This window comes from Camelina sativa, chromosome 12 (genome assembly GCF_000633955.1).
Source record: "Camelina sativa cultivar DH55 chromosome 12, Cs, whole genome shotgun sequence".
Classification (NCBI taxonomy): domain Eukaryota; kingdom Viridiplantae; phylum Streptophyta; class Magnoliopsida; order Brassicales; family Brassicaceae; genus Camelina; species Camelina sativa.
Window position 1 is genome coordinate 8,767,731 of NC_025696.1, and position 12,862 is coordinate 8,780,592.

The 12,862-nt window shown below is 37.6% G+C and overlaps 3 protein-coding genes and 1 long non-coding RNA gene across 5 annotated transcripts in view; 1 reads left to right on the plus strand and 3 right to left on the minus strand.

Moving 5' to 3' along the window:
* Positions 1–262, minus strand: part of LOC104730962 — a 1,549-nt gene extending 1,287 nt beyond the window's left edge. Inside the window, exon 1 of the mRNA XM_019234065.1 lies at positions 1–262. Within this exon, the coding sequence (XP_019089610.1) occupies positions 1–144 (144 nt within the window). The 5' untranslated portion in view covers positions 145–262.
* Positions 412–3,814, minus strand: LOC104730963 (programmed cell death protein 4-like). Of its 2 annotated transcripts, none has more exons than XM_010450214.2 (4): positions 3,477–3,814; positions 2,886–3,112; positions 2,612–2,706; positions 412–2,421 (listed from the first exon to the last, which is right to left on the minus strand). In XM_010450214.2, the coding sequence occupies exons 2-4, from the start codon at positions 3,094–3,096 to the stop codon at positions 613–615; spliced, it is 2,115 nt and encodes a 704-aa protein (XP_010448516.1). In that variant the 5' UTR covers positions 3,097–3,112; positions 3,477–3,814; the 3' UTR covers positions 412–612. The 2 variants fall into 2 exon arrangements, with proteins under 2 accessions (XP_010448516.1, XP_010448515.1); XM_010450213.2 differs by having other exon boundaries at positions 2,886–3,119.
* LOC104730964 (protein STICHEL-like 2) lies at positions 4,595–8,454 on the minus strand. The gene is made up of 8 exons (XM_010450215.2): positions 8,033–8,454; positions 6,330–7,840; positions 6,004–6,223; positions 5,746–5,922; positions 5,444–5,638; positions 4,937–5,363; positions 4,794–4,845; positions 4,595–4,690 (listed from the first exon to the last, which is right to left on the minus strand). The coding sequence occupies exons 2-8, from the start codon at positions 7,752–7,754 to the stop codon at positions 4,613–4,615; spliced, it is 2,574 nt and encodes an 857-aa protein (XP_010448517.1). The 5' UTR covers positions 7,755–7,840; positions 8,033–8,454; the 3' UTR covers positions 4,595–4,612.
* Positions 10,389–11,020, plus strand: LOC104730965. The gene is made up of 2 exons (XR_758537.1): positions 10,389–10,544; positions 10,633–11,020. It is a non-coding gene; the product is annotated as an uncharacterized LOC104730965 (long non-coding RNA).

The following is a 12,862-nucleotide window of genomic DNA, read 5'->3' on the forward strand; positions in this document are numbered from 1 at the left end:
GGCGACGGCGACCGCGACGACGGAGGATGATGAGAGAGGACGGCGGAGGTACGTTGTTGGGAAGGCGAAGAAGAAGACGATGAGAAGAGAGAGTGAGATGAAGAGAGAGAGTGTGAAGGGTAGTTTTGGTATTACGAATTTCATTTTTTTTAGCTTCGACACTTCTCTCTTTCTCCCCTTTGTTGTCTCTGTCCCATCAACGAAGCCATCATATATGGGAATTAATTAAATGAATAGTTTGATCATTATTAGTAATAATACCAAATAAGGAATAAATATACATTAGTTTTTGTCTAATTGCCCATTAAGGAATTATTAATCTTGTCATTAAAACTTACTGACTCTAAACATAGATCCAAAATAGCTCCGTTGGACTCTAAATTCAGAACACAATAAAAAAAGAAGGTTCTGAAGAAAACAAAAGTTGTTAACATTGGTGAAAAGAGTATCTATCTCCCCTTTGCAGAATTCTCAAAGCTTTTAAAAGTGCAACAAAAAAACCAACCACAGGGATGCTTGCTCAAGATAGAAACAAAGAAAGAAAGAAACTTGTACATTCTATCAGGTTTTTTTTAGTTCCCACACACCATTGTGGGATTCTCTCCTCTTGATCTAGTTTAGATTAGCGTCTTCAGTTAGGCAAGTTACAAACGAAGATGAAACCCAACCATTCTTATTACCATACTCCACATAGTCCTTGAATTTCTCCTTTGCGTTTGGTATGTCCAGAGCTAGATCTTCGAGCCCGTCTTTGACTCTTGTGAACCCTTTGGTCATCTGGTTTGTTGTTATCAGTCCTTCACCGAAGCTCTCCTGTAGAAGATCAAGCATCATCTTGTCCTTCTTCTTCTCCATACCCATCACCAGTGCTTTCTTGACCACCTCATGGTTGAAGAATGGCATGCCTAGCTCATGGATGCATTTGCACGCTTCTGATACCAGCCCTGAGCTTTCATATTCCTCCAGCAGATTCGATATCTTGTCTTTTGCATCTTCGACTGCCCAACCGCTTCCTCCTCCCCAGCATCGTAGAAGCCTCTCTCCTGCGTGGCGAGCAAAGATGAGTGACCTAGCCATCTTCACGGTTTCAGTTCCGCTTGAGTTAGGTCGTAGTTTGCTACTGATCTCTTCGAGGTTAAAAGGTGCTAAAACATCGTCGATCACAGCTCTAGCTAAGAACAGAGCAAGTTCGTTTGAAGCATCCAGAATGTCAAGTGCTGTATCTTCTGCAGACTCCAGGAGCATGACAAAACCATCTGCAACATCTTCTGTGGTGAACATCTCAATGTGAAGAGAAGAGAGGAGAACAGATGCCATTTCTTTCTCGTGATTCTTCCTGTCCAGAGCAAGTGTTATCAGCTTCTTGAGAAAAATTGGGTTGTACTCCGGTGCTCCTAGATCCTCAAGACTGCGTATGAGTTCAGGTATGTCATCGGAGTTGAAATACTCATGAATGATGGTCACAATCTTTTCCTTGAACCGCTTTAATTTCTCATCCTCGACCTGCTGTCGTCCACATTCCTCAGAGGGATAGCTAAACGAAGCATCTAGCCAACCGCCTGAGATAGCCTTTGGTACAATCAGATCAAATTTGGTACTAGCTGAAGGAATGTCAAGAGCAAGATCATCAAGGCTTTCTCTTAACCTATAAAACCCCTTCACCATTTGACTAGAGCTGATCAGGTTTTCTGAAGCTGCTTCCTTTAGTAGTTTCAAGACAGGTGCTTCTGCTGCGTGGTTTTCCAAGGCAATAACTAATGCCCTCTTCACAACCTCGTGATGAAAGAAAGACACACCCAACTCTCTTACGCAGCGACATGCTTCATAAGTCTCTCCGGTCTCCACATATTCCTTCAAAATGTCAGCAATCTTCTTCTTGACTTCCTCAACAGTTGTTCGAGTCTGTCCACCCCATCTTCTTTCTACTAGCTCGGCATGGTGTGCAGCTGATAGATAGCTTTTCTCTGCAGTTTGGACAACCTGGAAACCTTTGGAAGTAGTTGGAAGTGCCTTGGCCGCCCTGGGAAGAAAAGCTGGCGGAAGGATGTCATCCACAACAGCACGTGCAAGGAACAAAGCAAGAACATTGACAGCATCAGGTATATCCACCACAAAGTCATCAGCTGACTCTAGCAGCAGGACAAACCCATCTCTTATCTGGTTCGGATTGATGACATCAGCATACAATGCGGAGAGTAACACTGAGGCCATTTCCTTCTCTTTGTCATGCCTGTCCATGGATACCGAGACAAGCCGCTTGATGAAGTAAGGATGATATTCACTTGAACCAAGTTCAATGAGGTCAGCTGCTGCAACATCGACATCACCAGTGCTGAAGTATTCTTCAATGATTGAAGCCACAGCTTTCTTGTAATCATCTAATGGGTCTGAAACAGTTGCACCAACAAGCTCGAATGGTTCCTAATATAACAAGAAACGCAATGAATACTAATCTTGATGACATCAAAATAGCAATATATCTTATGGATAAGCATTTTTAAAAAATCAACTAGAACAATTGATAGACACAGAAAAGGTTTTTGCTAGAGTACTTTGGCTGGCGACAAAAGTAGTCAATCATGAAAAATTTGCATAGAGGTGAAGAAACTACCTCTCCGCTGTCATAATTTGGATCATTACGGTCAATGTCATAGTCTCCATCAGTGTCAATAAGTTTTCCCCAATTTCCTTTCCCACCACCCCCATCTGAAACAAAATTAATCAATCAGTGCCACCCGAAGAACAAAGGAAGATGAACTAAAGGAAGAATCTATCTATGCAATTAACTGCTCCAATATTATTAACTAAATTGACATCCCCTCAAACTTGATGGTGTAAAAACATAAGCTATTCCAAATATTAACTAGAGTAGAATAGTAACTAACCCTTCTTGGAGCGGATAGACCTTCCCGCATGAGACCTTCTGTGTTTCACAGCATTAGAGCCACCAGAAGGTTTCCCACCAGCAGATGCTTTAGGCATATGAGACGATGTATGCAAAACCGAGTGAGGATTATGTGCCGGTGGATGACTCTCTGCAGTCTCAGTTGCAACTTTCATCAACTCTCTCTGCTCATCCGTTAAGAAACCCTCCATCTTTAGGCAACCACCCCTGTTTACTGAAACATCATTAAACAAATCCTTTACCCTCAAAATATACAATACGATAACATCAACACGGCGAACAAACAAATAATCAAATCAGACATGAGAACAACTTGTATCAGCTATAGCAGTTCTGAATCTTCCAAAAATGAAGTGAATAGAGAGATCTAAATCACCAATCCACACAATCCAGGAACCAACGAGAACTAAAGCATATATTTACACCAATCAATCTATGATCAAATGCCAAAACAAAAACACCTAAGAAACGTTTGAGAATCTAACGACAAGCGTCACAAGCCACGCGAGAAATATTGAAGCTCCCAAGTAAAATGTAATACTCAAATAGTACAAATCACGAAATGTCATACCCTACGCAAGTGAAGAACCTCCACAAAGCGGACCGTCGTACAGGCGAGATCCGTGGTAAGAACAAAAGACGTCGGAGTGTAGATCGAAAAAGCAAAATAGTCGAGTCTGGAGCTGGGGGTTGTAGCTATCTTCTCTATACTGGAAAAAGATGGATTTGGGAAGGACAAACAAAAACGCTTGCTTACACGAATGGAGGCTGCTGGTGGAGACTACTACGGCTACGGTTTCTCATCAAAAAGCTCTCATCGCTAATACTGCCGCCACGTGTTACTGTCCCAACGGTGGTGATTGTTCGTAACATGTGCTGGCCTGCCAAACGCATCGGACTACTAGGGTTATCATCAATTATTTTAATTTTTGGTGTTTTCTTTCTTTATCCAAAAATGATAATAACACTGGAAAAAAAAAAAAAAAAAAAAAAAAAAAAANAATGAAACCAGATAATTTACTATAATATATATATCTATCTTATCCCAAAATAGCCTCTATAATGTATCAATATCCATATATTAATATCCATATTTCAATCTGTTTATTGCATATTATCCAAAATAATAATAATCCACCTTTTATATACACCAAAAAAGTTGAAGACTAATCTAACGAGTTTGTTTTAAGAGAATCAAAGATATGGGCTATAGCATAAATGATTAATAAGTGGTGTGGATTGGGTTCTGCAACATGTATATGTTGGCCTTCAAATAGATTTCCCGGGGCACCTCACCTCACTTCTCCACTTCAAGTCTTCAACTATTATGAGATGCTTATAAAAGATATGTAACCGGTATTGCAGTCATTTTGTTACTGATTCCAACCATCTTCGTTACTACGAGTACAAATGGTTTAAGACTCTCAAAACAATGGTCAGCATTCGAAATGGAGTTTTAGCGCAATACCGGTTGCTAGAAACCAAAACGAACATCTACTTCACTTTTAGGCTGAGATATATGTGAAAAGAAAATGAGCTCAGCCAATAAAAAGGTTCCAAGACAGTAAAATTCAGGTCCATTAAATGATTGATTAGTATATGGCGGCAATCTAAAATATGGTCTTGAAACATATTTTGCAACTGTACATTCTATGTCATATTGTCCAAAACAGGTCTCAATGGTTTTGCTAAGCCTACTGGTTCCACTTAACTAGCTGCAGTGCTGCAGGGAAGGACTCGGCCAATAAGCCGTGAGCTCTTGCTGTTCTGTGTCTCTCCCTGACCCTACAAGACATGAGATCATCACAAATCAGCAACAGCAAAGGTTCAGACGACAGAGATCAAATTCAAACCAAATGGACTTCGTAGGCCTAGTAGAGATATTTACCTTCCCTAAGGGAGTTCTCCTCCAGCACAACACATCAGCGTCGTCTTCTAACCTGCACAAAGTCAGAGGCAAAGCATACTTGAGTAGCTATCCAAATCACAAAACAACTTACTTTTGAAATAAATATATGAAACCAATTTTACCTTTTGTCACCTGGAGGCATGTGTGGAGTACACATAGCAGAAGTTGCATCGCCTTGGTCACTGGAACAGCTCATTCGAGACGATGCATTGGCTGAAGAACGAACACTTCGAGCCCTCAAAACATTTCCTTGGCAACTTCTCAGAGAATTTGTAATTACGTGCTTTTCAGATGCGCAATCAGAGTCAGTTCTAGTAGCCAGATACGACTTGTGTAGCATTCTACGAGAACAACTGAAAAGTCCAAAGAAAAGACTTGCTGCTGCTTTAGCACTCTTTGGTGGTGAACACGCAGATATAACAAGATTCATTCGGATCTCAACGTTGCATCCTAACACAGATTGGAACGAGTCTGCAATCAGTTTCCATGATTTCTCTGCTCTTGCTACATGTTGAGGTGTGTAGAATTCCAATTCTGCTATTGCCACACCTGAAAAAATGAATCTGCATTACTTACCGGAAAGCAAACAAAGCTAAAACTTTAGAGTATCTTTGGAGAATATAAGATACCTTTTTCAACAGTAAGTGAAGTCAACCTTCCTCGTTTCAGTAAAAAGCTCTTTAGTGAATCAGAACAACACAAATCTGTAACCGTTTTCCATACAGTTTCAACTGTTTCTTTACCGTTTCTCTCTTGACAATCCTCGGTTTCTGATTTAACAACATCACCAGGACAATCCGATGATGTACTGGAGAGCTCAGCGTCTAGATACAGGACCAAGGTAAGTTATATAGTTAACAACCAACCAAGATAACATGAAACAGAGACATGAGATAATGGTAAAAAGAAAGGCATTATATAAATCAAGGACCTTTGCTTCTCTGGCTTCTTTCATTTTCGTTTGTTGCAAAAGAAGATGAGTCGGTGTTGCTAAGTTGCAGAAGTGCCACAGTGAGCCAGGTTGTCTGGTTTTTCGATGCTCTCAAGTGTTTCTCAGCATCAGATAGTATCTTCAATGCATTACTCAGTTTCTGCATTTCTTCTTCAGCTGTATAACAAAATATGATAAGGAGTTAAGACAGGTTCAATATGAAGCTGATATATCATATGTTATCATTGGAATGCTTACATGTATGCCTTGTAAGAAACCTAAGTCTGGCTGCTGAACTACTTTCTTGAGACTTTCCAGCAATGATGTCCATAATGACATTAGCTAGCTGGGAAATAAGCTGCATTGGATCTATCTTGGATCTCATAAGTTCCCTCGCCCTTATAACCGTGTTTGAAGTATCAGAAGACAGGGCAAGATCAAGCAGGTCAAGCAATTCATCGTCAGAAACAACCCCAATCTGCAGAATAAAAGAAACATTCATATTCCTTTTTTTCTAAACTAACCTAACATTTCCAAGACAATTGAGTGATTAAAGAAGTATGAAGAAAGATGTGTAAACTTACAAGCTTGTATGCCAAAGATGTTGTTATTCTTTTACCAAGCAAACTTAACTGATCAAGCATTATCTCAGCATCCCGAAGTGAACCATCAGATTTAGAAGCAATGAAATCAATAGCCCCCTGATCAAAATCAATACCTTCTTCAATGCAAATCTTTGCCAGCTTATTTGATATATCTGTATCACATACTTTAGAGAAATGATATTTCTGAGACCGTGAGAGCACATTACGCGGTAGCCTTTCTAACTCTGATGTAACCAATATAAAAACCGAATGCTGAGAGAAGTTGTCCAAACTGTTCAAGAGAGTACCCCAAGTTTCTTGACATAATAACTGACACTCATCGATTATAAAAACCTTAAATCTAGATGAAACCGGAGGTAGAGATGCACTCTTGATGAGAGACCTGAGGTAGCTAGCCCGGTTTAGTTTACCTGAGTCTATTTCCATCACGTCCCTGCCACTTCCGGAGAAGTATGATTTGCATTCACTACACAAGCCACATGGTCTACTATGTGCAGCCTGTGAAAGGCAGTTTAAGGCAGCAGCAAATATCTTAGAAGTTGATGTTTTACCAGTCCCACGAGGACCGTGAAAAAGATAAATAGAAGTAATCCTTCCTCTCAATATGGTGCTCAAGAGACATTTCACCACAACTTCTTGTCCAACTAACTCATCAAAAGATTTAGGCCTAAATTTCTGACTCAGACTCCTTGGCAACACTTCGTGACTCGGTGTCATTACATCACTCTCACCATTTCCATTTCCAGGTAGTAAAGGATACTCTTCTACATCTGAGGACTGGTTTGATCCTCTGTACCTCGGCGTTCTTGACCAACAATACGTTATCCCGCAACCACGGTTAGATTGATTATCAAAATCAACATCTTCATCACCATAATAACTATGATTTGTTGAGGTCATTGGACTACCTAAACGACTTCCATATTCACCAACTGAGCTACCTAACTTAGTTGAATAATGGTTTCCATATCTTCCCCCTGAAGCAGCCTCTTCAGCATGACTAACTGAAGGCACATTACATGCTAACTCCCTACCTTTAACAGATAAATCATCACTAGACGGAGATCTACTCCTTGAGCAGGCCTCTCTTTCAACATCTACCACCTTGCTGCTCAACTTGTGAAGATCACAACCATTCTCTAGCTCCTCCATTATCGAGTAAGAACCTCCAAAAGGAATCAAACCTCCAGGACCAGCATCAACTTTACAAGCATCATCACCATGTTCCACAAACTGAAGTGAGATCCCATTGTTGGAACCAGTTTCCCATTTGACAGTGTCAAGCAAAGAAGCAAACTTGCTCATTGAAGTGGTGCAGGGATCTCTCAGTGACCTAACCCTTCTAAGAGCCACAAGGGTTCTTGTGATGGGAACATCTACAGAATGCCTCCTAGTCTCCCCCATTATTCAAAAAACAGATGCACATACAAATCCTAAAGCTCTCTTTTACTCTCCTGAAACTTCAAGATCCGACACCTATCATCACTTACCTGATATAATGTGACTGTGAAATTAGTAATATTCCGCAGCATTTAAGGGTCACTAAACAATGTGATAGCACAAAAACAGATGGGAGGAAAATGTATAATATTAACACTCACAGAGCTCAAAAAACGCATAAAACAGAGACCCAGATAAGCTATGAAAACAAACAAAACAAAACTTGGAACGAATTAAAATACCTTTTAAATAAGGAAACGACAAACTTGAAAATCCCAAACGTCAAGATTCGGGAATACCAAGGTGTATTGAACAGAGTGGCGTACAATGTGGAGAATCCAAAACCCTAAAATCCCTTCTTGAAAGAAGAAGAAGAAGAAGAAGAAGAAGAAGAAGAAGAAGAAGAAGAAGAGGTTGGTGGGCAAAGTAGTAAATACCAAATACAAAGAGTAAATGTAATGGTGAGAGGAGGTGAAAAAAGGAAAGGGGTCGTTGTATGTGTGAGAGACAGAGAAGGGGAGACATGTTAGAGTAGGAGGGCAGAGATATTTGCAGAGAAAAGGTGGAGTCTTTGGACAGAGAGCCCAACCAGTAACAAAGAGAGAGAGAAAAAAAAAGACTTAATTTTGTTTTCTTGGGAGTTCCTTCGTTCGCTTCATTTAAGATTCGTTCGGCGGTTTCAGTTTGAAGTCCCTTTTTTTTAGCTTTTTCCGTGGCGAATGATACAACAAAACACAGACTTGCTACTTCGTATGGTCCGCTTCTCTGCCACGTTTTTGGACTCCTACGACTACTACCTCACGTGTTCGTTCTACCAATAAATTCTGATTCAACTCTCTCAATAATTTCTTACTTGGAATTTTAGATGAACTATCCAATAATTTATTATTTGGTGGAATTTAATATCAGCTTCAGTAAATTTTATATTGGTACAAAACACTACAAGTGGTAACACAAGTGTTGAGTTCAATAAACTCACACTGTTGGGATAATGGTTTTACAACAAAATGTTGTGTTCTGTAAGTGCAGATAATTAACTATCAGAAAAAGGATTGTACATGCGAATATATTTCCAAGAATTAATTAAACTATTATATCAGCAAATAGCTTTTATGTTTTCTGTAATTCATGTTGATAGAACTCCACAGTTACATATGTATTTGAGTCAGAGACTGTTTAAAAAAAAAAAAGAATTTTCAGTTAAAGTCAGGGAAAAAAAAAAGATATCGTCGTGATTTGTAAATCCGATAGATAAATTTCTGAGTTTTTTTAGTAGTAAACCGGCTGGTCGTTGAATGAGAATAGATGCCAAAAACTGAAATCAAGTGTGGAAGATTTCAGATAGTGAGAGAGTTATGACGTTACAACAATGATGTCTAATTTTTTATTTGGAGGTTTTTCTGATCGTAATATAATGTGTTTTCAATTCAATAATTGAAATGTTAATATTGTCACTGATCATATGGAGAAAATAAAAATATTTGCGTTGAGAATCATGTATGTGTATAAATGTTTAACTTTCTTGTCTAGTGCCTTTTTTTTTTTTTTCTCTCGTCTTGTGTGTAAATAGTTCTATGTTGATTCTGAAATTTGATCGTTAAAACACATGTATATAAACCGCGCAAACTGAACTCCTAGTAAATGATAAAATTGCACCATACGTACGTATGGACAATCTTCCTCCAACTACACCAAGCAACTAATATTTGTACGTATATGGCATAATCGCCCTTCAACTACAAGTCTTTTGGCATGGCATGTACTGAAGAAATAATACATGAATTTTGTGTCGGTTACTAACATTATGGATACAAATAAACTATCTCTAAATAATGCACCAAGTGTTGAAAATTGTGTGCTAAGTCCACATTCCTCAGACGACGTTGGTTTTCTTCATTAGTTTTGGCTCTCTTTCTAGCAAAACCAACTCAAAGTCATACTATTTTCTAACAAGCATTGTTTTGTAGCAACGTCTATGCACAAATTTGTGTGTCTCGCTCATTAGCATTATGAACTTTTAAAATAGCATCGCCTCCAACTACACTAAATTAAACATTCAAAAACCATTTATATATATATATATATATATATATATCCCACAGAATACATATTCTTTCACTAGTAAAAAATGTTCATATAGTTACGGAATTTTGTTACGGTAACTATTACTACAGATTGTTACTACTTAGTGACTAATAAGTTGGGAAAAAAAATTGTAGCTAAAATGTCACTAAATGTGGGTATTTAGTTACTGAAAGTGTCAATTTAAATCTGTAGGAAATTTGTGACATAGTTTGTGACACAACATGCTGTAGGTAATGAAAAAAAAATGTAAAATAATGAAAATATAAGTGTAACAATCTGCTATTAATTAAAATAATGAAAATATAAGTGTAAAATATTTGCCTTATAAGTCTTACTTAAAATCAAATCTAATACTTTTTAGATCCTAAACCCTCAATATCAAAATTATAACATTAAATGAGAGCAAATTACCAAAATTTTATAACAAAAAAAAAAAGAATTTTCTCATTGGCTAATAAAAAATGGCAAGGATTGTCCTTTGGTTTATCATCCACCATTGATTCAATTTAATCTAAGGGACAGAAATCATCTCTTGTTTTCTTTCTCTTCTTGTGGTCATCGTGTCTTCCTTCACTTTTGAGAAAATTAGTTTTTCTTTTTCTCATCTTCTCTCTTTCCATTGTCGATTCAACAGATTCTTCTAAGTAATTTCAGGTTTAGAAACACAGAGTATGTCTACGGAGCTGTTGTTTTGGTTTGTCACCTTCTCTCTCTCCTTCTTAATGTGTTTTAATTATTTCTTTGATTTGTATTTTAGGTTTCATCGACATATCTGAAGAATCAATGTCAACGGCGATGTCGGAGATGGTGGATCTGAAGACCCTAGTGTCAACAACGACATCGGAGGTGGTGGATCTGAAGACCCTTGTGTCAATGATGGCGTCAGAGATGGTGGTGGAAGTGAAGGACCACCGAAGATGCTCACACCTTTTACCACCACCACTACGTTTTGAAGCTTCCGCCAGTTCACCACCAATACATCTCGACCGCCGCCGTCGTTTTGTTCTCCGTTGCTCCGCTGCCGCAATAGTACATCTCCACCGTCGTTTTGTTCTCCGTTCCAATAGTTGTATAGATATATATTTATTCTACATATAATATAATGAATTTAAGAAACAAATAAAAACTATTATTAATTTCTTTTTCTAATTAATTTTTTTTTGTTTTTAATTTTTTTTTAGCATTTTCCTACAAATTGTGTAGTCTTTAATTTGTAGCACTTTGCGACACTTAGTCACGATGAAAAACTTTGCTACGACCAAATAGTTACTAACATTTTTGGTCGTAAATTTGTAACTAATCTTTTTTTGCTACAAAAATCATGAGATAACTACAAAATTATTAGTAACTATATGATAAGTTTTTACTAGTGTTTTCGTTTTAATGTTAACCACAGGATACATATTCACTGGTATATACCGTATATTAATATATTAAGTTCAACTTGCGTTTGTATCTGAGTTTGAGATTACAATATTATGTGGATACTGTAGGATATAAAATAATACCATATTTCGTATACCTTTAAAAGTCACATTATATATATTTTGTTTATGTTGTTGTACGAGTGATCTGATTTTGAGTTGATGATTAATTAACGTGCGTCCAAAACAAGTGAAATAAAATACGCGTTGAGTTCTCCAATGTGGACGTGGTTAGTTTTTTTTCTTTATAGACAAATAAGCGTTTAGTTCGAGAGGGAGTACTCAACCTCACTCCTGAAGCAATAGAGCAAATAAATAGACGTGTTGATGACTCGATGTCCTAATCTCAACGCAAAGTCGTATGCATGAGCTAAAGGATTCTATAATCAAGCATTGTGGATGGATGTAACCATTTTTCAACATGCAAGGCAAGTTCTTTGTGTTTTTCCAGTTGACCAATTAGTACGTGGCTTAAATTTTCAACCGGATTTTGAGTACCCCTATAAGTTTGCCCAGCAGGTCCAGGGTCTTAAACTCTGTAACCTAATTTAGATGACTTAAGTACTAACCTTTATGGTATTTCTTCATAATATAAAAGCTTCTGCAGCTGCTCTTTTATAGCTTCGTTTGGCGGATGAAAGACCGATACGTTGACCTATTGTTTACCAAAACAAGCTCTCGGGCCTTTAGTGTTTTCACGCGAGTCACATACACAAACGGAACTCAACAATAATGGCCAATGGATGCATATAATATCAAATCCACTTAATATGTTTCAAACATGTCATTTGGGTCCATTTGATACATGGATTAGAAACTTATCTCATGTTTACTAGCTCGGATAAAATTTACAAGATACAAAAAACTAAATAATATTAATTAGTTATATAAATGATTAAGTAATCAGGAAATATAAAAATAGTATTATTTTTGTACGTAAATTATTTATTTTCCGAATTATTGGGTTAATTTCCATTAAGAGTTTCATTTTTTGTTTAGCAAAATCAAGAACGCATAAATGGATGCAATGCCAATGGAAATAAATCAAAATGGTAAAATCGTGTCGGATTTATCAGAAGATTTCAGCCTTGTATCACTGGCATATAGGGATGAATCATCTCTAGCTAGTTCTTATGAAGTTCTATGTGAACATGTATATAGGTGACGACATTAATTGAATCCTTGTAAGTTCTCTATGTCATGGTTCAATCAAGGTTCCGTTAAATACCAGTCATATGGGGTCACCACAACAAAAATAAAATAAATGATTAGAAAGGATAACATAAGCATGAGTTAGCCACGTATTACATGTATGGCTGGATACCATATATTTACTTATCTTCGAATTCTCGGCGAACTTTACGGACTGAAAAAGAATAAACAAAAGAAAAAGGATACGTCGCATGATAGGGTTGCCTACTTTGCCCCTTGAACAATATAATCAGTTTTTGGGATGCATGTGCTGTGATTACTCAAATCTTCGTTGTCGTTATCACATTTATCTTATTGATCAAATCTTGTTGGTGGAGTGGAGTGAAGGTGAAGATTTGTTGAGTTCAGCGG

Excerpts from the sequence above, each read along its gene's own strand:
- LOC104730963 (XM_010450214.2), bottom strand. The coding sequence starts at position 3,096 with ATGGAGGGTTTCTTAACGGATGAGCAGAGAGAGTTGATGAAAGTTGCA. Across the intron at positions 2,707-2,885 it reads GTCTATCCGCTCCAAGAAGG|ATGGGGGTGGTGGGAAAGGA; the intron begins GTTAGTTACTAT and ends ATTTTGTTTCAG. Across the intron at positions 2,422-2,611 it reads CAAATTATGACAGCGGAGAG|GAACCATTCGAGCTTGTTGG; the intron begins GTAGTTTCTTCA and ends TTGTTATATTAG.
- LOC104730964 (XM_010450215.2), bottom strand. The coding sequence starts at position 7,754 with ATGGGGGAGACTAGGAGGCATTCTGTAGATGTTCCCATCACAAGAACC. Across the intron at positions 5,923-6,003 it reads GTTTCTTACAAGGCATACAT|CTGAAGAAGAAATGCAGAAA; the intron begins GTAAGCATTCCA and ends TTTGTTATACAG. Across the intron at positions 5,639-5,745 it reads AAGAAGCCAGAGAAGCAAAG|ACGCTGAGCTCTCCAGTACA; the intron begins GTCCTTGATTTA and ends TCCTGTATCTAG.